The 26,911-nt window shown below is 39.1% G+C and overlaps 1 protein-coding gene across 3 annotated transcripts in view; it reads right to left on the bottom strand.

The window, feature by feature from the left end:
* The window catches only part of capn5b (calpain 5b), an 81,042-nt gene extending 57,587 nt beyond the window's left edge, over positions 1 to 23,455 (bottom strand). The window contains exons 1-2 of one of the 3 annotated variants that reach the window (XM_055017336.1): positions 23,270 to 23,455; positions 8,682 to 8,855 (exon numbers count right to left, since the gene is read on the bottom strand). In XM_055017336.1, coding sequence (XP_054873311.1) covers positions 8,682 to 8,846 — 165 coding nt within the window. In that variant the 5' untranslated portion in view covers positions 8,847 to 8,855; positions 23,270 to 23,455. The remainder of the gene's footprint in view (positions 1 to 8,681; positions 8,856 to 23,269) is intronic. The other 2 variants (XM_055017334.1, XM_055017335.1) reach the window with 2 other exon arrangements.
* Between the last annotated feature and the right edge of the window lie 3,456 nt (positions 23,456 to 26,911).

The raw sequence follows: 26,911 nt of genomic DNA on the forward strand, positions 1-26,911 counted from the left end.
CCTAAACACCTACAGTAAGAATTACGGTCGGTTAGACACTTTAAAAGTATTTCAACACACAAGTAAAAATAAAGAAAATCCAACATTCCTACAGTGCAACATCCCATTCACTAAATGCAACTTCAGAGATGCATTAAAGGTTTTGCGCTGCCGTAGCTAACCTTGGCACCAAATGACTGAAAATCTCCTTCCATTGACTTACAGTGCATATCATCTTACTGCCCCACCACTGCTTAGTTAAGATATAAATAATCACAATTAGTAGAAGAGGAGAAGGGCAGCAGGAGAAAGACAGACAGGCTGAAAGACGACATGAGACAGACCGAGAGGAGGCACCCTTTATTAGAGCTTGCACGCTCTGCCACTGGGACTTCACAGCGGCCATAAATATTGCTGAGACGCATCTGAGCAAGGATAACAGCGAGCACAACAATCTCTGAGGGGGCTTTAGCCTGCGAGCCTTCACCCCGACGCTAATAACACAGTTGCTCGCGTCTTTGCGTCCCCATTGCGTGCAGCAACGTGAAACTTATAAACCATCAGAGGCCATTTTCCTCAAATTGTTTAACAGGAGCTACAGACTCGTTCTAATTTACTGAGCTTTGTTGAGAAACCAAACCAAAAAACTGAGCTTTTCCAGCAGGAAACACTGTTAGTCCTGAGAGATGACATGGTGAGGAAAAAGGCTCTTTCCTCAGAAAATGGCTGTTTCTTTGTGGGCTTTCGTCCTCTAAACACTCAAACCGGTTCTAAGATCTTTATTTTTAAATGTGAAATATGTCAAAATGTGAGTATTACTTGTCATTATTGCGCCAAAGAACATGGCTGAGTTATGTGACGATCGGCGTACAATTGTCTGTCTGTCTGTTAGCAACAGACTAACGGAATAACAGATTTGGATGAAATTTTCAGGGAAGGTCAGAAATGACCAGGACCAAGTGATTAGATTTTGGCAGTGATGTGGCTCATAGATTTGTTAAAGATTTCTGTATCACTGCAAGATAGCGGGACAGCGTCACTGTAATTATGACAACAAGCACGCTACGTCAGCTGCCTGCTGATGATCACATGATTGTGATCCCACTAAAAATCGACCGCTGCGGACTTATCCATCAGAAATCATACAAGGAACAATTGATTAAACTGTGGGGGGTGTTTCCGAGTCCCATCAGTTCCCACCGCCCGCTACATATTTGGATCACAGGATTCAGTATCTGTATATAACGTACACATGCATAACACATGCCTGTGCTCACTGGACAGCAATTTTTCATTAAAGATTTCATCCGTTGGAAATCATACAACAGCTAAGCAGCCTTGGCGCAGTACTGCGCTCCCTGAGTGCTTTTCTTGTTTTGTATTCATTTGTACCAATAATCTGCCATAAAGTGCATTTTGTAGAAGATTATTTTCAGCCATAAAGAGCACTTAAGCTCTCAAATGGGGTCTCAGATCTTAATTTTTCAAAAATGTAAGTAATGTCAAAGTAAGTAACTTGTACTCTGAAAATAATCCGCCATTAAGTGTCAAAAATATCCTTCCACTACCACAGCAATCTGTCTGTACTGAAAGCATGAAGCACAAATCTCCCTCTTTATTTGTTTTGTATAAAAAAAATAAATGTCAAGGAGTTCTGCGACTGGATGTCCTTCAGTCTTTTTATTAAATAATTTGGGTTGATGAAGAAAGCTTTCAGAAAAGCAGCTTTGCAAAAAAAAAAACAAACCTGCAATTAGGTAAAAATTTTAGAGTCAATTTCTCTGTTTATTATATGAGATGACGTATGTTGTGAACTGTCACTGAGATAAGTTTCTTCCTCATTCTTTTTAGTCAGAAAACATTGCTGCCATGTTTTTGTGAAGACTGAAAATTCAGAAGTTCCACAAGATAATAACCTCAAGTCCCTTCAGGGAGCTGGAATCCATCCACGGTGATGATTTACTAGTTTGGATGATTCTGGGTTTGGTTTTTTTTAAGCGTCTGCTTGCTGCTACATATCAGGCTGCTGCTGACAGGCTTTTAAGAACACTGCTGTAAAAGACATTAAAATTTGTGTCTACATTTGAATATTTATAGAAATCTGTACGTGAAATCTGCATAAGTGCTCTCCAATACTATATTCCACAATGGTAAATGCCAGGGACCTGTTAAACATGGAAAAAAAATATCACAAATTAAGTGACTCTCAAAATAGCTGTCGATTATATAAAGAGTTCACAAATCAATTAACTGATTAATGGTTGTAGCTCTACTAGTAGCATCCTATCAGAGTTATATGATTGTAATGTTTATGCAACCTAGAAGCATCTAAATGTTTAACCTCACTGCACAGTAGAATGAGTGTTTTAAATGAGCTTTTGTCAGGAACTTCATTAAATTTTGATTGTTCTGAACATTTCATTCTCTCTGAGCCAATGTGGCCCTAAGTAGTTCAACGTATAAATCCATTATCGTGGACTCTCCCCTGAATAAAATACTGCACTGTGAGTGAGTCTTTAATAACCAATGGGAAGAGAGAGAACAAGTTCAGAATGTATTTATGGTTTCTATTGGTTTAGTATTAGTAAGGTAACTAGTGTTTTGTGTTGTTTTTAGTCAGTTACATCCAACTTTTTTTTTTTTTTGTAATAAGGCTTAGCAATACCAGAACAACACAATGAAAAGGAGAAATATTTGGTGGTAAAGGCTTGGTGACGTAGCGACGACTACAATGATGAGCTGGCGAATTACAATTGATATTATAAAGATACATACAGTATATTTTAAAAGATCTAAATATTCTTTGAGGTTTTTCTTTTTAATGTTATTCTTGTACAAGTTTCTTTTTTATATGTCTACATACAAAATCTTAGTCCGCAAGATTGTAAAGGAGGTCTTCATACTTTAATATACTGAGCTTAAATAAAGCCTGAATGAATGCAAAGAGATTAATAACACTCAAATCAATCTGGGCATGCTAGTAGCTTTTGTTTGTTGTAATTGTGGTGTTTTTGCTTGTTGAAATAAAGGTGGGAAATTTTGGGAGATGCAGTAAAGATGTGGCTGGCCAGGAATTAAATGCTCAGTAGACATTAATCAAGTTTGATCATTAGGTTGGTTAAGTTCTGAAAACACAGGGATGTTTACAAGTAGTCTGTTACTTCTGCAACAAAGGCCAGCATTCACCTGCACATATTTATATTATTTCTGAAAACAGAACTATGTCAGCTGGTGATTGCAGCACTAGAACTACTGAAGAATAGAACACAAACATGCATTCTATTGTTTCAGATGGTTTGCAATGTTGGCTGTTGAACTGTGACACACAAAATGCTGTTTGTGATGTTTAAACTCAACTTTTTGGGCATTGATTTAACAAAATGCAGCCATATTGACGACTTCTTTGACATGTTCTCAATTAGTTTGTAGCCGAACCCAATTAAACGCTCAGAAAACATTAAACAAGTTTGTTTGGGTAAGTTGCGCAAACATGTGTGTTTACAAGTAGTCTGTTACTTCTGCCACTGAAAAAATAAGAATAATCCTGGAAGGCTGTTGACATAGTACATTCATCCTTATGAAAGGAAAGTCCAAACAATGAAAATCTGGTCAGATGTGAGCATCCTGACCAAGCAATCAGCCGACAGACCACAGCTCTATAACGTTCTGTAGTATGTAATAGTGACAGTCATAGTTAAAGTCCTTGAAACTTTTCAAATACAACATATATTAGGTGATCATGTCAAACATTCAGATTTTATAGATTAAGTCCTAAAATCTCATGTGTTGGTCTTTAAACTGCTCCTAAAGTCTAATAAGTAGAACTGACCGATTGAGATTTGACAGTAAGGATGCAGTAAATGTGCAAAATTTTAGACAGTCTGAAATAGACCACACTGAAACCTGATGTGCACACGAAAACTGATAAAAGACAACTCATATCTGAAACGGACCTGAGCAAAGCCAGACCTGCCCCGAACAGGCCTCAGGGATAATTAGATGCTATCCAAAATGTGGTGGACCTGGACAGACCTAATGTACTGTCAATTTACTGAATCCACTAACTCTCTGAAGCCCAGGCAGTTTCTGGGTGTTTTTGCTACATTTTTACTCACTGTGGGCTCATTTTTCACCACAACAACCAAGACCACAAGTGGAGAAAACAAAACAAACAGGAGTTACATTTTTTTTGTAAATTTATCCTATAAAATTCTAAAAATAACCAACCCTGGAATCAACATCTACAACAAGTGCCTACAGGTTGTACCAATACTGTAAAAAAATTGCAGTTTTGCATTTTATAGATATTTTACTACTTATATTTTCAATTTATTCTATATACAGTTCAGTTGTAAAGCACAAAAAGAAACTATACAAGGAAGTAGTATGTAATTATTAATTTAAATAAGACATTTTGCTTGACATTTTCCTTGCTCTTCACATCTTCTGCAGGCACTGCGCTAGCTAATTTCGCATGAAACGGCAGCGATTAATCGATTAGTTGTCAACTAACCATTCAAACTAAATTGACAACTATATTAATCACCCACTATTTTAATTGCTAATTTCAGCTTGAGTAATTTTTCAAAGTAAAAAAGTAAAAATTTTCAGATTCCAGCTCCATAATTTTGAATATTTTAGGATTTCTTACCCGCTACATGACAGTGAAGTAAGCCTTACGGCTGGACTTCATCTTCAGCTTTGGGAAACATTGATTGACATTATGCAGCATTTTCTGACATTTTAGAGACCAAACAACTAATCAGCTAATCGAAAAATAACTGTTACCAAATTGACACCAAATAATGTGAGCAAACAGCAACGCCCGCAAATTTGCAACGCTCAGCACCATCAAGGTGGTTCACTATTGGACAATGGAGTAAATTTATAGGTCAAAGTTCAATTCAGTTCCAGTAAAAAAATAAAATAAGTGAATTTATTCGCCCTCTCTTGAGAAAATCAACGGTAATTCCACTGGAATAAACAGATTCTATGTAAATATTCCAGTATAAACACCTGAAAACTGCTGGACGCCACATGCAGCGCACCATAACTTCTTTCCAGAACCTTTTATCAATTAATGATGTATCTCCTCATCTTATCACATTACTAAAAATAGATACGATTTTAGAATTTAGATCTTAAGGCCCAGTCAGCAATGCCATGCTCCTAATACACATGCTTCAACAGAAATCTGTCTGGGGTTCCTAACGTCAGTCAGCAACGGCAGAAATCTGGTGAAAATAAACAGGATGCTCCTCCTGCTTTTTTTTTCTCCACTTGACATCTTCCAGTTCTCAGTCTGCATGACTGACATCAGCACAGACCAAAACATATAATCTGTGTGACCCAGTTTCCATGGCAATGCACGCTGGCTGTCGCTGCAGCAGCACATAGGCAGAAGGAGGTTACACCATCCAGAACCACGGCCTGCTGTGTGAGGGGGATAACAGTGGCAGGGGACTCAGCTCTCTAAATCCTGAGGCCCTGCGTTTGATATCATCTGCCTCCTAAACATATATACGAGGAGACTAAGGAGTGCAGCAGAGCAGTGACTGATTACTACTGATGTAAGTGGTAAATTATAAATGATTAGACATGCTGTAGGTGACCAAACTCCTCTCCTGCAAGGACCTTTGGCACCGATAGCTCCATGATGTGAGTCCAGTTTCATAAAGTGACATATTTCTGCAAGGAATCACCTGCGCCTCGCTGGCTGACCAGAGACTGAGATTTTGTTTACGAGAGTATGTTGAGGATTAAATGATTCCGAACGCATGAAAACAAACAGTGCGGACAGTGGTCAAGCGCCTTGTGTAGGGATGAAATCCAGATCAGATCTTGTAGATGTTCATTTACACACATATTCACCACGGCAATCAGTCGTTTTTCTCAGGCTACATAAAAATCAAAGTAAGCTCTACTGCACAGGGCGTGAGTGATGCACCTGAAGCTGTTTAACAGCTGCCAAAAATGTCAGAAGAATCACTTATGCACTTTAGCATTTACAGTTAACAGTCAGCATCAACAGCAATCTGACATCTAATCCACATGTGGGATTATATATGTTGAAAAGAGAATATTTCAAAAACTGTGAGCACTCAAGAACAGTTTAAACAGCTAACACTAACACAAAGAAAACTTGCAAGTGGATCCAAGCAGTATTCACATATATCTGGAAGCATCTACACTTTGTCAGTTTGTGCAAATTAGGAGCTAAGTGCATATACAGTGTTTTTCTGAGTTGCATGCAAATCTGGGTCAACCCCGCACTCGTACGGAGTATGTTGTTAACCCACCTGAAGCTGTTAGTCGCTGCCAAGAACACCAGAGGAATATTTGTAGTCGAAGTGTTAGCTATGTGGCCGATGCAAAGGGAAATTCTGGCCCGTTTTCACAGAATCTCACACATGCGGCTCCCTCGCCTACACAGATCATTCAGTGGTTGAGCTGATCAGGAATCAGATAAACACTACAACAGCTTGTTACTCCTTCTGTGTGACTGTTGAAATCACTGGAGCTGCTTTTTCAAGTCTTTTAAAGAGTAATACAGGGAGAAAAACAGCTGATTTCAGCAGAGTTCTTCCTCAAACTTCATACTAGTCGACAAGAGTAAATATTGTATATGCATCTTACTAAATTTGGTTTGATCAATCTGATTTCAAATTGTCTTGAATGCTACTTGGGCACATTTGCATAGTTTTAGATTTGAATAGCAAAAGATGAATGATAAGTCAATAATAATAATACTTACATAGTGCTTTTCAAAACAATTAATGACGCTTTGGAAAGTTGGCAAAAGATAAATAAAAATAGAGAAAGGAACAGATAGAAAAGGGGATTATACGTTGTAGGCAGTGTTGAAAAGATGTGGCTTTGTGGATTTCTTGAATATGGAGAGTGAGGTGGATTCTCTGATGATTTTACAAGAATACTAAAGTGGAGAAACACTAAATAAAGTGTCTAAGTAAGGTGATGGTCACCACATACTGCCAGAATAGCTTCATCTTGGCACTGATTTTCCAAGACTCTGAACCTCTATGGGAAGAGTAGAACACTAGTCTTCCAAAATCTCAGATGATGGACTATCATTGGAGATCATGGAGGTTCTCACAGGAGTGAACTGAGTTCATGATCTCCGATGAGTTTGTGAAACTCATCTTTCCACTTTTTTTTTGTCTGTCTGGAATTTGCCATGAGTACGTTGAACATTTAAACTTTGCAGTATATTAGGGAGAGACCAGACTGTGTGACTTAGCAGGCTGTTTGACTATGTTGACAGTCAAACTGTGTAAATGTGCAATTAGAAAAGAAGCTAGTTTAGCCAGTTTAACACATGGTAGCTGTGCAACATACAGAAAACAAGAATCATTTTGTGGTTCATACGTAATGTAACACACTATTTCACCAAACTGGCTCCATGTGGCAGTAAAATTTCCTTCCTTTTTCTCTCCATGCATTATTGGTTCTGTTGTAATGACAGTAATGCTTCATGTACATATTCCATAAAACTGGAGGGTAAAAACTGATTAGTCTTTCTTGGACGGCTGAATTTTCCATCAATTCGTAACGAAATGCATTTCCTTGTGTTTAACACTAGGGGAACAATCTGTATATTACACAGATTTACTGACATGGAGCTAAACTATGTGAAAACGAGGCGTTAACAGCTTTGTATTGATTTTCAGTAACTCTTCCCCCTCAGTAGTCAAACTGTGAAAAGCAAAACGCCCCCCTACAGCACAACATAACTACCAGACCCCCTCACTGTTGGGTTAAAGTTCAGGCCAGTAACGTTCTCTTGGTTTACGCCAAAAAAACACTCGCCCACTTGTTGAGAACATTTTGGAGGATGACTCATCTGTCCAGATCACTATTTTCCACATCTATGTAGACTAGTGCATATGGTTTTTGCACTACTGAGCTCTCACGTGTATTTGTCTTTGCAATGAGGGGATTTTGCATTGCAACCTTACTGTAATATCCCTCTTTCTGTTACTGTTGATGGACTGTTGTAGCTGACAGTCGGATTGTGTCCTGCATTGACTTTCTCAGTCACCTGAACAAGAGTCAGATGTCAAGCAGAAATTCTTACTAATTACTTGTCCATAAATCTAAATGCAGTGTTTGTGACTGAAGCTCCTGCCACCTGTTCCCCAACACCTAACTTTCAAAGTCCCTTTCATCTTGATACGAAATCAGAATTAACTTGACCTGCTCAGCATTTCTGCACAAATCACAGAGCATGATTGGATGCTAATTGTTTAATTCTATCTTGCAGTGTTCTTTGGTGACATTCCTTGTGCTGAGCCACTAATTTTTTTCAGGTTTTTCCTTCAATTTGTCACCTATATTTATACAATCTGGCTAAGAAGCAGGATCTGGTAACAAGTTATGATGGTGGAGGTTTTTTGTAACTGTTTCTCTATACACACACAAAAAATAATGTTTATTTGGGTGTACTAAGAGCTTTCTTGGATCATTTCCTCAATCTATCGCCCAGCTTTTCATTATTCAAAAATTAAATGGCAGGTGCTGCATTTATGAGCTTTTGAACAAGTCTTTAATGAGAATTCTGGCAGACAATGGCCTAGTAATTTAAAAACTGTGTATTTAAACTAATTAAATGCTACCAGCAGCTTCACAACTTAAAGTACCTCCATCAATCGCTATCATTTGAAACTTTTCACAAACCAACCTACCCGAGGCCTCTTCCAGACCACACGTCCGATCCTGTTGCCCTGGTAAAAGAGCGAGTCGTCGGTGGCAGGGAAGCGGGGGTCCTCAAAGAGCAGGCCACTCTGCAAGCACTGCCTCTTCAGGGTGGAGTACTGCTGCCCCTCGAAGGCCTTCACTGAAGTGAACATCCTGCAGCCCTGAAGGATACAACCAGACGACAAGGAGGGACACCAGTCAGACCAGAGCCGTACGCCACGTATCCTCCACACATCACCACACTTATCCTCCTCTTCCATTATTTATTTCAAAAAGTAGCATCGCCTGGCATTTCTGAGACCAGTTTTCCTTCCTGCACATCTGCTCTTCGACTCGCACACATCCAGCGAGTCTGGCAGACTTTAATACCTTTACAGGGAAAGCTCTCAGTGGAAACAGAAAGTCGATGTGTCCTGCTGCCTCGAGCGCAGCCCGGATTCACTGGGTCAAAATGATTAATCTGTCAATTCACTGATATCCTCCAGGGCCTAATTATCACTGATATGCGTTGAAGGAGCCATGCACACATTGATCAGCTGCAGAGGGACTGGAGAGTCGAGGCGGAGGCAAACTAAGAAGAAGCTATTGAAGGGATAATCGATACTGAGACACTGGATAAATGACAAACCTTTCTACCTTTGAGCGTACAATTCATTTTTCCACCAAGTGCTTCTCCAGCTTTCATGATAGTTAATGTTATGATTAATTAAGGTTATCTATACCACAAAGCTGCAATCATAATACAATTATTGACCACTTAAGCCACAAAAAATACAAAAAATTCCATCTTATTTTGACAAAATATTGTTGTATACATTTATTTTGGCTAACATCTTTGAATAACAATCATTTGAAATTGTGTTTATTCCTAACAGAGTCCAATATTTACTCTTTTGGTCTCCACCAACTCCTTACACAATTATCTGGCATTTTACCTTCTAAGATGTTCCATTAAGTTCACCAGCTAAAACCTAAATAGGGATCAGACAACATGGCTTCTTCAGGGCTGATATCTATACTGATTGTTAGTATTAATCAGTTTTAGTGATACTGATTAATCAAGGAGACTAACAACTGATAAACGCTTGCAGCAAAAATGAAAACGCTTGTGTCAAACTACAAACTCCAAGACAAATCTTTGTAGCAATGCTTTAGATTATTTCTGTTTACATGTTTAATTAAAAGAGAACTTTTCAACATTTTTCTTTTAGTGTTTGGACAAGTAACCAATCAGATAGGGTGGTGGGCCAGACATTAATTAAGACTACAGAGTAGTGATCACAGATAGAAAGCGGTAGAATGAGGAAGCTGCATCAGAACCAAAGTAGCACATCTTTAAATTAACTTAAATTATCGGAAATCAGTTTGAAAAAATATTACCTTACCAATAATTACAAAAATGCCCAATATCAGATGCAATAGTTGGGCAGATCAATAATACTTCTATCCCTATCCTTAACTATGCATGTCTGGTGAAAAGCTTGGCTACCTTTCTTCTTACACAAAGTCATTTGACGCATTGTCAATACGAAAACAAAGTCAGATACTGATTTAATTGAGATGTATCATAGTGAATAAATAAATTACAGTACAGAAATGTTGACAGGTCTGCAGAAATAAACTTATTTGTTTTAAAGACAGAAATAAAAGAAATGTTGGCTGATGGGCAGGTGATTTTTTTTAAACTCAAATATTAGTATCAGCAGCTAGATTTGGTTTGAGAAAGTATTCATTCTGGAAGCCTTAAGCAGTTAAAAACTATTTTTATTTTAAAAGACTAGTCCTAAGTTTCCAGATTGTGCCGAAAAGGTAGCCTCTTATTTTCAAAACATTTGCACAAAAAAGAAAAAACCATTGTAAGATTTCAATAGTTTCAGGATTACCAGTTAGACTTGTCACTTGCATGATTTGAAGATATTCTATAGGTGTATTTACTCTTCCATGGCTGCTTTAAATCTTCTGACTGTGACGTCGAGAACGTTTAAGACACTGTAGTGACTTTTGGCAGGGACTTAATCTTGATTTATGAACCGTAACAGACTATCACCTTTTTTTTTTTTAAATATCATGAACAGTGCTCAGTAGTTGCATCAGCAGAAAGATGTGACTGTCCGTTCACACCTTCAACACCACAATCAACAAGTCTTTTCATTTCACAAGAACCAAGCAATTAGAAAACCTTGACATGTGCAGAGTCGATATGTTTTTCAGATGTGCAAAATTATTCATGCCTGAACTTTTCATGGTCATCAGTTTCCATATAACCTTTTCTACAGGTGTCACTTCATAATCAATATGTCTGCCAGCACATCTATTGATATGTTGCCAGAGATTTATTACAGGAAGTCAAAGTTTCTTGAGTCACTGAGTGCTTCAACAACATTTCAAACACCGTTATACTTGGTACTTGCTGATTAAATACATACTTTATGTTTCTTGGTGGAGTTAAGACATACAACATTCATTTTACTTTATATTTCTCTATTAACTTAGACATTCTAGTCTGTTTTATCTGTCTTAACGCTTCATTTTTTAGATTATTATCTAATTTTGCTATTCAGTTTTATGACCTTTTCAAATTGAGTACCTTTCATTTCAGGTGTCTGAGGTCTGAAAGTTAGAAGTCTTTGTCTCATTTCTGCACATTTCCAATCCCAGACAGGTAAAACTTCCAACAAGCAAAGACAGAAGAAGACGAATGAAAACCACTAGTCTGGCAACCACTGACATGAGAAAGAAAATCCTTATAATAAAGACACTGGAAGTAAAGAATGTTTTTTGACCTAAAAACAACTGTCAAAGATTTTTTTACAATAAAATACATTTTGTTGATGCAATTATTCAAAACAACTCAATAGAAAGTGCTTAAAATATTAAAATTTACTTACTAAGAAAAAGCTACAAGGACTAATTATTTGGTCACATTAACTAACATCAAATGGCAATTAAAATGCATTTATTTATATTTAGTTATTATAAATAAACAGCACAAAATGAAAAAAAAATTGTCCAAGAGACTGGAGTGCTTCCCACACAGCGTTACATATCAATGAACCTGGATATTTGCATTCATGTGAATTCTGAAGATATTTTCTGTCATATTTATACAGAAATACTGAAAATTCAAGTTCGACTGCAAATATTTTCATTGTTGTGGTAATTAGTTCACAGAAATAGCAAATATCAGACTTTCTTATTTGGTTATTTAATTGCTGCCTTCCATCAGCGTCCATCTTGATATAGTTGCTTGAACACACCTTGGAACTGCGTTTAGTGTAAAAGTCTTGGGACTTAAAGACATTTTCTGTTTGAGGTAGGAAACAGGAGGTCAGATATACTATAGAGCTTTGTTACTTCAAGTGACGGCAACACAGAACCTTGTCAGTCTCAAAGACAATGTAGATTGCAGCGTAAGACAAAATCCACAACATGCAGATCAATATAAGCGTGTTGATCAAGATTAACATGACTGCCGGCTTTATTTTTACGGTAAGACAGAGGTATGTTTTCGATTTTCATGAAATTTAGTGGACAGGTGGAGAACAGGTAAAGAATACAATGAGAACATTTTGCTTTGGATCCCTATCGTGTTCTATAATCTTTGTGAGTTAGAGCACTGGAGGAGTGTGTTCTGCAAACACACTTCAGTATTCTCTCTTCTAAAAATTATAGAATTTACCTGTACTGTGATTTAGGACCACGTTTAAACTCTTAACATGTATCACCTTCATTGGCATTAACATCTCCGGTAAGAACTCTCATCATCGGCATAACAGCAGTATCTCTTTTTTGTTCAAACATCTAAAACAACCTGAGACTTGTTGCTGTAGTGACAATAATAACTGTTGTCCTTAAAAAACAAATGCGGTCTTTTAGAACCACTAGCAACTTCTGAGGGACAATGTGCATACAAAGTGACGCAAGTGCCTGAAACCAGCTGGTTTCTTTTACCTATAAACACAATATTTTCCTAAGTTTAACCAAGTAGGTGTCTATGTTCAGCAGCTCAGATGAACAAAGGAACACTTATATAGGTAGCGGAGAAAGGCAGTGGCAGCCTCTAACTTCTTTGGTCATTTAGGTTGAGTTTGAGGGCTTGGTGTTCTAAAGCGAACGCATTCAAAAAGCCAGAAAAAGACACCAGAGTACAATCCAGCTGCTTGAGGCACTTACACCTTTGTAGGATTCAGCTTTTAACCGACACTGTGCTTCGACAGGGGAGAGATGTTCAGATGACGTGGGAGGACACGTTCTTCTGCAGCTTTTCAAACTCTTCTTAAACTCTCAGATGAAATGTTCCTGCGATGTTGTTTGTGTGAACCGTGCTAAGAACAGGAATGTGCTGAAAGAGAACAGATGGACCGCTGCAGATGCAGCCCATTTACACCTGGGATCCACATGCAATCTGCACCTGAATATCTAATGTGGATGTAGAGAAATGCACGTTGATGGAGATGCAGAGGATCTGCAACAGAATAAACCAGAACACATCTATAGGCGGTCTGACATTAACTGTGACCAGACTTTGACCAACAGTCTGACCTCTTTCTTAAAAAGAATATCCCACCAGTTTACCATTACGCTCCTATAATGGCAGAAAATCCGTTAAAAAAAAGTCAAATTTGAAGCAGCACAACCAGAGATATCTTCTTTCTTGTCTTGACCTGCAGAATGGTCCGACTGCACCTTATTATTATCTGCTATAGGTGAAGCAAACAATAAAGTAATAAAGCATGCAAGAACACAAAAAAGAAAAAAAAATCACTGCATTAACTAAAATTCCTTGTCCATTCCTGCGTGTACATCTCAGTATAGCTTCGTAATGAAAACTAATCTAGTTTGAGTCTCTTAATGCCTCTTTACTACCAAGCAGCACTATCGAATTAAGTACGTTTTAATTGTGCTGACCAGACCTGCTCACCTTCCTGCAGCACTCAATGACATCTAATATCCGGGGGAAAATGAAGTGAACAGAAAATGGAGAGAAACTACATCAAAAGGACATCAGTAGCAGCATGAAATCTGACTACTGTACCTTTCAAATATCATTAACCTGAAGGCTTTAAGGACTAACTTTCTCTGACATTCAGAGATATCCAGTTCTTTCAGCACACTTGTGACATGTTGACTCCAAACAGACAGAGGAACTGGCTTTGGAGCAGCTAACAAATTTCAGCTTTTACAACTTGATCACAGCAATTATGCACCTGCCTCTCAAAATATTGTTTCATCTCTGTGATCAAATGTTTGCAAGAGCAACAGAGTCTTCCCCAAAGTAAGACCACTTTAAACATCCTGGTTGGAAAGATCTACAAGTGTGGCTCTCAAATAATGCTCAGTCTAAGTTCTTACTATTAACTACAGCCTTCAGTCTGCTCTGTCTCTGGCCTTAATTAAAGAAAATATCCAGTAAGTGCAATTCAGAGGAATTAACAAGCTAGCTGACTCTTGAGCGAGTGATAAAGTGAATTCCTGGGGGAATGAGGTGGTCGCAGTTGGAAACTAAATCTGACAGATGGCCTGGTGTCTTGGCTCGTGGCTGCAATGGGGAAAACCATGCTGTCATCTGGCCTCTGTGGACTGCCAACAGCATTAACTGCAGAGCAGGAATCCTGAAAAGCTACTGGGCTGTTCACCTGTACAAGAATAGGAAACACAACAACAAGCACTGCTGTGAATCCAAGCTGAAAGGTTACTCTTGTGATGGACTATCTGTATATGCTGACGGTTGCTCAAATATTTCCCATGAATTCTAATATCCTGAATCATCCTCAACATCTGAGAGGGTCGTGGTCCCCATGTCACTGTTTACCAACCAAATTCTGGTGGTACTTTGACAGGGAAAAAAGGACTATATCAGTATTCTTCCAGGATTAATCCATACTTTTGACAGTGAAAGGAACAGTCTACCACTGAACACCCGTGTTCTGACAACTTTGAACTGCCCCAATTGATTGGAGACTCCTAGGTTCAACCTTTTTAAGGCTTGCTGAACATTTATTCTGAGTCAGCTACAAACTAATATTCTCAACTCTCAATTCTCAACACAATATTTCAATTTCATGTGTAATATTTCATCATCACGTGTAACATTATCTTACTACCTCAGAGTCGTTGCTAGTGTTACTTCTCACTTTTCTGCTGTAGTCTTATTTTAGCTCACTTTCCAATTATGGATTGTATTTTTCCATTAGGCACTGCATTTGTTTCTCATGGTATGTAACTTATGTTTTCTGAGCAATAACTTTTACAACTAATTTCTTTTGGGATTAGCAAATTTGTATCATCTATGCTTGCATCCACCTAAATTCTCATTAGTTGTAAAATTGCCATTGTTACTGTCATTAGGAGATTAATGAGGGCTACTGATGTACTTACTTTAGCTCCACCCTGCAAGTAGACAGGATTGGTTTGTTATATCTCCTACACAGGAAACTCTGTCACTGGTATACTGCTGTTTCAAGGCTAAAACAGCGAAAGTGAAAGTTACAAATGACCTTCTCATAGCGTCAGATAACGGACTGGTCTCTATACTTGTTTTGTTGGACCTTAGTGCAGCATTCGACACAATCGACCACAAACTTTTATTACAACGACTAGAACATTCTATTGGCATTAAAGGGACAGCACTGGACTGGTTTAAATCCTACTTATCAGACAGGTTCCAGTTAGTGCATGTCCACAATGACTCTTCTGAGCATAATAAGGTTAATCATGGAGTTCCTCAGGGTTCTCTCTTAGGACCAATACATTATACATGCTTCCTTTAGGCAATATTATTCGGAAGTACTGTATTAATTTCCATTGTTACGCTGACAACACTCAATTGTATTTATCTATGAAGCCAGATGAAACTAATCAGCTAGCTAGACTGCAAGATTGTCTTAAGGACATAAAGACCTGGGTGACCTATAATTTCTTACTACTAAATTCAGACAAGACTGAAGTCATTGTATTTGGCCCCAAAAATCTTAGAGAATTGCTTTCAAAGCATATAGTTACTCTGGATGGCATTACATTGGCCTCCAGTACTACTGTGAGGAACCTCGGCATTATCTTTGACGAGGACATGTCCTTTAACTTGCACATAAAACCAATCTGTAGGACTTCCTTTTTCCACCTGAGAAATACTGTAAAACTCAGGAACATCCTGTCTCAGAGTGATGCAGAAAAACTAGTCCATATATTTGTTACTTCTAGGCTTGACTATTGCAATTCCTTATTATCAGGTTGTCTCAATAGCTCTCTGAAACATCTACAGCTGATCCAAAAGCTGCAGCCAGAGTACTGATGGGAGTTAGCAAGAGAGATCATATTTCTCCTATACTGGTTTCTCTTCATTGGCTTCCCGTTAAATCTAGAATAGAATTCAAAATCCTTCTTCTGACATATAAAGCTCTTAACAACCAATCTCCATCATATCTTAAAGACCTGATAGTACCATATTATCCTAGCAGAACTCTTCGCTCTCAGACTGCAGGCTTACTTGTTGTTCCTAGAATCTCTAAAAGTAGAATGGGAGGCAGAGCCTTCAGTTATCAGGCGTCTCTCCTGTGGAACCAGCTCCCAGTTTGGGTTCGGGAGGCGGACACCCTCTCTATTTTTAAGACCAGGCTTAAAACCTTCCTTTTTGACAAAGCTTATAATTAGGGCTGACTTGGGTGACCATGAGGGGGTCAGTTGGTGTCTTCATTTGCACAACTGACTTCCCCTTTGTCCCTTAGTTCTGCCCCCAGTTCTGCTGCTATAGGCCTAGGCTGCTGGGGGACCTCTCTTGATTCAATTCAATTTTCAATTCAATTTTATTTATATAGCGCCAATTACAGTCACTTCTTGATGCATTGAGCCCTTCTCTATCTACCTTTATATTTAATATATATATATATACAGTTACTGCATTACATTCACTCTGTTTCTATCTGTGTCCTTTCTCTGAGTGTCCCTGGTCCCAGAGCTGGATGCTTCAGATCTGTGGTTGTTCTCCCACCAACTGGCCTAGTCTCCACCTGTGGGATGCTGCTGCTGACCTTCCTCCAGTCCACTGCTTCCAGCTGCCTATTTCCACCAGTTGACTCTGCATCACCCTCACTTTACTTGATATGCTCATCTACATACTGCTTGAATTTTACTACCAGCTATATATGCAGCATATTTAATGTCAGAGCTGTACACCATAACAGTAAACTATGAATCAATCTCAATGCTAGCCTGTACTTTGTATGTATCATCTAGCTTATCATGTCCCCCCCCCCCCCCCTCACCCCTCTACCTGTACCCCTATACCCTTTATCTCTACCTCTCTACCTCTTTTGTCCCTCTGAACCCGCCGGCCAGCAGCAGATGGGTCCCCCCACATAAAGAGCCGGGTTCTGCTCAAGGTTTTTTCCCTGTTAAAAGGGTGTTTTCCTTGCCACTGTCACCTTAGGGCTGCTCTGGGGGTCAGGCATATGGGTTCTGAAAGCGTCTTGAGACAATTTGACCTGTGAATGGCGCTATATAAACAAAATTGAATTGAACTGAATTGAATTAAAGCGCTCAGTTGTGGCATTGACTGCTTAGTTCGCTCATGACATGCAGCATATAAGAAACACCATATGGACAAGTTAACAAGGTAAGGAAAAAAAAAAGGATTTTCAGCATAGGAGGTCTTTAAACTATGTCAACATTTCTGAGCGGAATGACATCACCTCAGAAAGAGCCAATATGTCACGTGAGATTTGATGATACGATGAACATGCAAAACATGCAAAAAGCGAAGCTGCACAACTCTCACCAGTGTATTAGTGGCAACAGATGCTTTAATGTGGAAAAAAATGCTGCTGGACTGCAGACAGATGTTTGGGAAGATGTGATCTATGGTGATTTAAGACCTCACCTTTCCCACAAGTGGAGAAACAAAACAGATGGGAGGATGTTTTGTGGAAACTCGATGAAAACTGCCCACACTACAGGGAGACTGGGACTGTAACGAACCAGTAGATGTAGGAAAGATTCTGTTAGACATAAAGGGGCTAAGTTGGCCCATTTCTTTGTCTTTTCTGAAATAATAAAGACACAGGGCAGACAAGATAGCTGGGTACCTGCGGATGTTGGCATTCCCATCATGCAATGGAGGCTGCATGCTAAAAGAATGACAGTACTTCATTACTAATGGACCATGGAGGACTATGGTCAAAGAAAAGTGTGATGGGAGGAAACCTGAATGGAGAAACAAGATAAAAACATGATAAATAATCTGTTGCTGGGGGGAAACGTGCAGAGGAGAAAGAGTTCTGCCGGGGACAAAATGACAGTTCAAGAATTCATGGCTGACAGATGATGTGGTCCCCTCCAAACAATGGAGTCATGATTCAGAAAACGACAGCTCTTGCACCGGAGAGAGGTGAAAAGCTGGAGGGAAAAGTCATTCATTCAATGATCAATACTCTTAGGAATGAGTAGCACACAACAAAGTGTCCCTTTCCAACAGACGGGAACACTGTGGGCATAATAGTACAGCAACTAATGCAGTGTTTCTAGCAGTGTGCATTAATCATCGGCTACTCTGTGACTCCAAAGTGTTGATGTAGGACGACAAATAATTCATAATGCCTGCTTTCTCCTCATTTCTGACAGTGAGCGAGGCTTGTCCACTTGCGTTCCCCTGCTTGTTTACTCAACAGTATTAGAAGCCTGTCATCCTGCGAGGTTAGAGATTTTGGCGGAGAGGCTGCGGCACTGCGAATAAACCAATCGCAGTCCCAGACTTGTCTGTGATCTTTTCTGTAATTGAACAACACACATGATCAAATGGCTGAATATGAGCATCAGTCCAGACTGCAAATTGCCCTTGCTTCATTCTGCTACTGAGCTTACTGAGCAGGAGTAGCCGCTGGTCAGCAGATGTCAACATTCATCTCTTTCAACCGGTGTTGCCTGGCGCTGGCTGAAGGATCACAGAGTATTGATAAAGGTACAGCAGCACAATTTTGAAATATTTACCTGCTAAACTCATTTAGTGAGTGATAAAGATAAAAAAAAATATCAGAATAGAAATGCTTCATTTCAATCGATATCAATATGAACAATAATTTTAAATGATGGTCGATTTGTAATAAGGACCAGAAAGGTTTAAGGGTTTACTTTTGAACCACCTTACTTTGATATAAGCACTTCAGCCAATTTATCAAAGTACATACACTTCAGGCCAAACATTTGGAAGTAACTTCAAGTTTCTGTTCAAAATGTCTTTTGTAAAAACCAGTATGAATTTTATGGATTTTGGGATGTATTTACTGCATGATCAGACTTTGCTTTCATTGATATGCACACTTTTCCTCAATTTACCTTCAGGTATACATTGAAGATACCAGACAATTGATGAATAAATGTTAACAAAAGAAAGGAAGGGCTTAGTTTTAGAATTGAGACAACTTGCAAGAGTCACAACTTCAGTGCAGAAGTAAAAAACAAATCACAGCTTGCATTATTCACTTCAGATCTTTGGCTTTTGAGAGTTTGCAGACAAAAATCCCAATAAATCTCAACGGTGTCTATATCTCTAACTACTACAGAAAGACAGAGCTGAGTAAAGAAACAAGAGTACAAATACAAATACCTGATAATTATAGTAAAAATGTATTTTGATGAGTGACTCTTTATATAATAATCATGTTTATGATGTTGGACCAATGAAACTATGATCTGTTTTTGTACAAATTTGATCTTGTTTCCAAACCCGTGGCCTGTTGTGTATGTGTTAACAACTAAAAACACATGAATACATAAACTAACACACACGAATCAAAACAGAGGAAGGATCGTCCCTTGATAGACAAACTAACATAATCTAGACAGAGTGAACTTTGGCATCACTCCAAGTTCACGGGGCCTTCAAGACACAGCAGCACTTATGTGGAAACCTAATTTCAAGCTATTTTGTATTTATGGTGTTCCATTTACTCCTAAATTTTCTTTAAATCTCCAATATCTACATTTTTGGCTATTTGGGAGGGGGCAGAAAAACTGTAAGCACAACACTGACATCAGCAATCAGTTGTAGTTTTTTACATCCAGCCAGGATGCCACAGATATGGACTAATTAATATTAAGGATTATTTTTAGGGGCAAAATATGCATAAATCTGCATCAAAATCCAACTCCATTTAGGGTTCTTCTTCACCTAAATACAGTGCATCTCTTAGAATTAACATATTAATAAAACTGTGATGAAAACACCTAACTTCCTGACTATCTGTTTACTGATAGACACTACAATTTACAGTGTTCCCTAAACACCTCATATGTGGGCTGCAATAGATGCTAACTAGGCGGCTGTGCACAGAGAAGCCTCGAGCCTCCCCAGTCAGTTACTACAGAGAGGTGTGACCAAAAATGAGCTGGAAAGAAGTGAAATAAAGCACCATAGTGTCAGATTTATGCAAGTTTGAATTAAATGATTTGATCTAGTCGTCAGTTTCCTCCAAAGATTCTCGATGGGATTCAGATCTCGACTTTGGCCAGGTCACGTCAAAATCTTGATATTGTTTTCTTTTAAACATTTCTCGACCACTTTAGCTTTATGTTTGACATCACTGTTTTGTTGGGAGGTCCGATGCCGCCCAAGGACAAGTTTTTCAGCAGACTGACTACTGTTTTCCTTCAGAATCATAATTTCGCCCTCTTTTCTAATGATGGCACTGACTTTGAGAAGGTTGCCTGCCCACTGAAATGGCTGAAAAACACCCCGAAAGCATCACATTCCTATCATATATGACTGTGAGGATGGTGTTCTTGAGGTTGAATGCTTCTCTTTTCTTTCACTAATTGAATGTAAAGTCTTTGTGTCCAAGAAAAATCCATCTTTGACTCAGTTGATCACAGAATTGATGAACTAAAGCTTCCGTCTTTGGCCTGGTGAGCTTTTGCAAAGGCTAAGTAGGCTTTTGTGTGCCTGTTTTGGAGATGCAGAGTCTTTTCTGGTCAGCATCCATGAACAGCAGCATTGTTCAGTGTCTACTGGAGTGTCTAAGTGAGATGTTGGCACCAGAATTGCTCATCAGGATGTGCTCAATGGTCACTTTTGGATTCTTACCACACCATTTGAGATTTTTTCAGAGGCTGGAACTCCCTATGTTTATTTTATTAGGCATCGCGCTGTGGCCACTGGCACTTGAAAACACTTGTATATGGTTTTCCCATATATAAGTCTTCCCCAATCTTGTGAACAGGTACAATAAGCAACCGGAGATCTTCTTCTGATGTGCAATCGCCTAGTAACTGACTAGAGAACCACTGCATCAGCTGCTCTGAGTTTATACTGCATTACAAATTAGACTTTTCAAAATGGTATATAAGATTGTGCTACCTAGACAATTTTGAGGGGTATGAATAATTTTGGGCATGCCATTTTTAGTGAAATCATAAAACAAAAAAAGTAGAAATTCATCAATGACACCTCTAACACAATGTTTTACTATCATTTGCCACTTGTTGATGTCATTTCCAGCCAGAAGAAACCTATTATTCCAATAAAATGTCACCAATTTTAACTCAGGTATGAATAATAATGGGCTGAGTGCCATGGACAGCTCCTGAAACTGAACGGGGATCGCCCTGAGCAACAAACCCTGTTTCTGAACGGTGAACTGGTCAGAAAAACATCCATCTACTCGTATCTAGCGAGCCGGTATCACCAGACAACGATGTGCCAGCCTGCACTTACGTAATTTTCTCTGCAAACTCCCTGGTATCACAGAGAGAGCCTGTTACTTTAACCATTTTGTTCTGGGTATAATGTGGTCATGTTGTAGCTCGTGACTTAAGGCTACTCTCTAAAGAGATCATTTCAATACTGATGCACGACGCAGGACTGAATCTGCAAGCTTCATTATCTTTAGACTGACGGCAATTAACTCTCGAAATGCAAAAAAAAATAGGGCTAAACAAATGTATGTGCAGCAGGTATTTCAGCCTGAATATTACATGCATGTGCACACTTGAAGGAATGTTACACTGATTTGTTGTCAAGAAAAAACATATTTTTCCCAAGTAAGTGTCCACATAAGTAATGCACAGAGCGGGAAGCAGCGTCAGGGTTGTGGTAATATTCTGGTCAGAGATCAAGGCCGAGTGTCTCTGGGTGTTGGTGGTGTTGGGGGGAGTGACTGATTGAGTCTGCTTCTGCTGACAGACTGATTATACTCAGAAGTGAACAGGGAGCAGTAATGCACCAGTATACCACGAAGAGAGAGAGAGATAGAGATGGAGTGGGAGAAAGAAAAGAGAGATGGAAGGAGGGAGGGGTGCGCCAGACCATCCTTCATTCACCACCACTCCCCTCCACCCTCTCCTGCATCAGGGAGGAGGGCTATCCCAGCTTCCCATCCTCCCAGCATCGTGATCTCCTCTCTGCAGTATCTCCTACTGATGCCAGCTACAGTAGGCTTGGCCCTGACACACGACACTTGCACTCCAAAAGTCCACTACGGTTTAATTCTTCACTTTTAACTGCTGTGATTACCAAAAATCAAGTTTTAAACATTCACTTTTTCTTTTTTTTTTTTTGCTCATGACATAATATTGGAGTTATCTTCAAATAAATAAGTAGCAAGAATATTTATGTTGTGATTTAATTATTACTTTACCTATTTCTAACACATAAATAATGTCAAATCGGCATTTATTCAGCAGCCACTATATGGTTTTGACGTTTTAATCTCAAATAAAGTAGATTTCGATTGAATGTTCATGCATAGTTGGGCAGATATTGGTAGTAAACAACGTTTCTGTGCTGATTTTAGCCTCAGTTTAACTCCACTTTTGGCAAATCATACCTAGCAAGCAATCTCACTCATGGGCATAAACTATAAATGTGCCTCTATTCCCCCCTTGGTACTCTGCAGAACAATATACTTGTGAAATTATTAATTTATTGCTCCCCATGCAGAGGAAAACAAGCTACACAGCATCACATGGAAAGTCCCCCTTTTGGTATCAGCTGACAGCAAAACTTACAAAGCCTTTAATTTTCCAGATGAAGCCATTACTGATGACTGATATTACAATTTAGCTTGATGTTATTTTTCCCATATATGGCTCCCATGTACAGCAACTGTGGTTTATCTTTGCTGGAATTATGAAAACAAAATGTGAAACAGTACAAACCCCACCTTGCCAAACCTATTTAATGTACAGTAGGGGAGACAAAATCAAGCACGGCAGCAGAGGAATACAACAAAGCAGGAGCAGCGGCTCGAATATCTCAGATGGATGATATATATGCCGCTATTTTTGCGCAAACTAAAACGCACAGCTCATCTCGCACCGGTGCAGTACAGCGGTTTGATAAATATCCCCTCTCACCCCCACCCTCACCTCCCGTTATCTGCTCAGCAACCCCGGCCACCGACGCCGTATAAATCAGACAGTAAGTAAGTAATAGGATCTCGGATCTCCAGAGATTTAACTCGCCGCTTCGTGCGCCTCTCCGCCCGCCGCCTCTCCGCCCGCCGCCTCTCCATCTCCAGCGAGCCCGTCTAAATGCACCTGCCCGCCCGGGAAAGGCAGCGGGAACCGGTTTCCACAGCGCCGTTACCTGAACCGAGGCCTCTCCCGTGGCAACGTGGGTCTCTCTCGGGTCCTCCTCCGGGGGCGGGGGTGAGGGGGTCCAGCCCGGTCCGGCTCTCTCTCTCCGGGGGCTGCTGGGATTCCTCTCCACGCTCTCCCTGGTCCTCTGGCGGAGCTCCTCTCTCCTCCTCTCTCCTCCTCTCCTCACCCACAGAGTCAAGCTGCCGCAGCACAACACGGAGACACCGCCTCCTGGTTTCACAATAAACCAACTATCAGCGTCAAATTAACTTTATTGGGAGCACCGTAGTAGACAGATGGTCATTATATCAGCATGACAGCAGACGAGGATAGAGATGCGAAATTAATCCTTATGCTGCATACATACAACAGCATATGCTGTAGTAGTAAAAATAACTGAGAAGATATATATATATATATATATATATATATATATATATATATATATATATATATATATATAAAATATATATATATATATATATATATATATATATATATATATATATATCATCTGTCATCATCTTGATGGAGTCCAAGAGTCCTCCTCACTCCATTCACATCAGCATCATGTAACACCTGACAGAAATTAAAACATTAACAGATGAAGAAAGAGATGTTTGTCCCAACCTGCATTTTCTTTGTGCATCACGGGATTATAAATCTGTATTATGACATACTTCTTGAAAGGAAGTACTTGTGTCCACGTGGCTCTCTGAGCAGTGCGCCCTCAAATGTGACAAAGTGGGGAGCAAAGGCTGGTCCGTGCAGTCCGATCCAACAGACCAGCTACTGTTGCTCAGACTGCTGAAAAAGTTAATGCTGGTTCTGATAGAAAGCTACATGAATACACAGTGCATACTCAGCCTGTTGCACCCATGCTGACCCCTGTGCACCGCTGAAAGCCCAACAATGGACACGTGGGCATCACAACTGGACCACAGAGCAATGGAAGAAGGTGGCCTGGTCTGATGAATCATGTTTTCTTTTACATCACGTGAATGTCCGGCTGTGTCGCTTACCTGGGGAACACGTGGCACCAGGATGCATTATGGGAAGAAGTCAAGCCGGCAGAGGCAGTGTGATGCTTTGGGAAACATTTTGGGAAACTTTGGGTCTACTTTTACACGTACCACCTATATCTGCATTTTTGCAGGCCATGTACACCCTTTCATGGAAACGGTATTCCCTGATGGCTGTGGCCTCTTTCAGCAGGATAATGCACCGTGCTACTAATCAAAAAAGGTTTAGGAATGGTTTGAGGAGCACAACAACCGGTTTGAGGTGTTGACTTGGCCTCCAAATTCCCCAGATTTCAATCCAATTTAGCATCTGTGGGATGTGCTGGACAAACAAGTCCGATCCATGGTAGCCCGACCTCGCAACTTCCAGGAATTAAAGGATTTGCTGCTAATATCTTGATGCCAGATACCACAGCACACCTTCAGGGTCTAGTGGAGTCCATGCCTTGACGGGTCACCAACGCAATATTAGGCACATGGTCATAAAGTTATGCCTGATCGGTGTAAATATATATGTAAAATCCAACAAAAAAGCTCACAAAAGTGAAGTAAGAAGCAACTGAAATTCAACTGAAAACACATTTAGGATTGTACTTCATCTCAGAAATCAGAGAAGCTTTAAAATGTGCACAATATTTTCCTGAATAAAGGATTGTAACTTTGAAACATACATTTATAGACCAGACTTGGGTAAAAATGTCTATTTTTGGGGGGTTGTCTGTGTAGATTATCAGTCTTTAGGTCATGTGAATCCATAGTGTCAGTAGAAGCTGACTGGACTTCTCTTTTTGGTTCTTGAAGATGTTTCACAGCTATGTATAGCTTCACAGTACATTGCTTTGGATTATTCTTGTAATTAAACTCATCATCTTCATTTTCCTTTCTGCTCTGTGTTGAAGTTTTTGTTCAGTTGAATACATTTTTAAGTGACTTTAAATGTTTTAACAACCTTTAACAAGTGGAATGACAGGATGAGAGGTGAAACATCTCCAACGACAAAAAAGATGAGTCCAGTTGCCTTCTACTGTAACTATTAGAAGTAACATAACCTGGACGACTGCGAATATACACAAAGCAAAAAAAGGTGTATATTTTTCTACAAAGTCAGAGTTACAATCCTATATTTAGAAGAAAATATTATAAGCAATTAAACGTTTTGTTTTGAAAGATGAGGAACATGCCAAAATCTGTTCAAAAGACACTCAAGGTAGGAATTATTCTGCACACAGTGATGTTAAAGTCACAATAAACTGAATTTTGTAAACAATACAAGAGCAGTAGAACAAAACATCCTCATTGACATCGTTTCGCTTTTCCTCGGTATGTCTTCTATAGTTTCTGTATTACAAAAGCTGCATTTCTTTCTGACTTTAGGACAGTACATGGAAAATAATTTAATGCATCTGTGCTTATTAGTAAATATGAAGACCCTTTACACATTATTATTGAGGGTAAAATGATTGTAGTATTGTCTATGGTATGACTAGTTTTATCCATTTCACAAACATAGTCTTTTTTATCTTTATTAATTTAATAATTTATTGTTTTGTTTTTTTTGCCCCAATATGTAAAGCAATAATAATTGGATGTTTTTATAAGAACAAGGGAAATGTATGTGCACCATTCTACCATTAAATAGCGAGGTTATTAATTGGGTCTTGCTTTGAAAACAACCAACAAATTCTGACATGTTTATATGGGTTATGGGTCATCTAAAATCACTTTGAAATGCGCTAAGCTGTACCAAATCTGCATTTCTAATTCAGTTTAATTGTTTAAGTCCTCCTATCCATAGTTTTACTTGAGTATTTGACTCCCATCATATCTGGGACATGAGTTAGCTTTGTTTGTTTGTTGTTTTTGTTTTCCATGCTGTAATTTCACTGTTAATTTCCTTATTTTCGGCTGTTAACGGTGAAAAAGCTTAAATAAATCCTTTGGATGCTACCTGCTATGCAACTAAAGGCTTGTAAAATTAGCACCTAGCTTAGCTTAGCTTATTGACGCGCTAGTAGCATTTAGCAGCTAACGTTAGCAACTAAAGCGTCCGCTATTTTCTTCGGCAGTTAGCAAAGTCGGAGCAAAAAAGCGGAATTAATAATGGACTTACATTTTCCAAGAGACCAGAAACACAACTCTAACTTAATTTCGGTGTTGGTGAGTGTCTGTTCCGTATGTAAACGAGAAATATTTGCTAACAAGTTTAGCAGCAGCTCAGGTGTTTACCTGCCAGAAGCTGATTGCACTCTTCTTCTTAAAGCAGCATCGCCTAATTTATAGACATCTACGTTTGATTTTATCTGAGTCAAACAGTTAAAACGTACAAATACACATACCTTTATGTCCGCGGTGATGGCAGAAGTGTGCTTTTGTTAAACTTGAACGTACTGTAACCGAGTACTGTAGCATTGTTTACGTGGTTTAGGCTATATGTGTTTAGTATGTTTATTTTCCTCGTTTAGATTGTTGTTAGCATAATTTCGGGATGGGTTTTATGTCAGAAATAATGAGTTATAACTTATACTACAACATACAATCTTTAAAATGTAACCCCTGATAATGAAGTCAAGTCTTTTCAATATATTATATTAATACTATTCAGCGCCAATATATGAATCTGCAATTCC

This window comes from Amphiprion ocellaris, chromosome 14 (genome assembly GCF_022539595.1).
Source record: "Amphiprion ocellaris isolate individual 3 ecotype Okinawa chromosome 14, ASM2253959v1, whole genome shotgun sequence".
Lineage (NCBI taxonomy): Eukaryota > Metazoa > Chordata > Actinopteri > Pomacentridae > Amphiprion > Amphiprion ocellaris.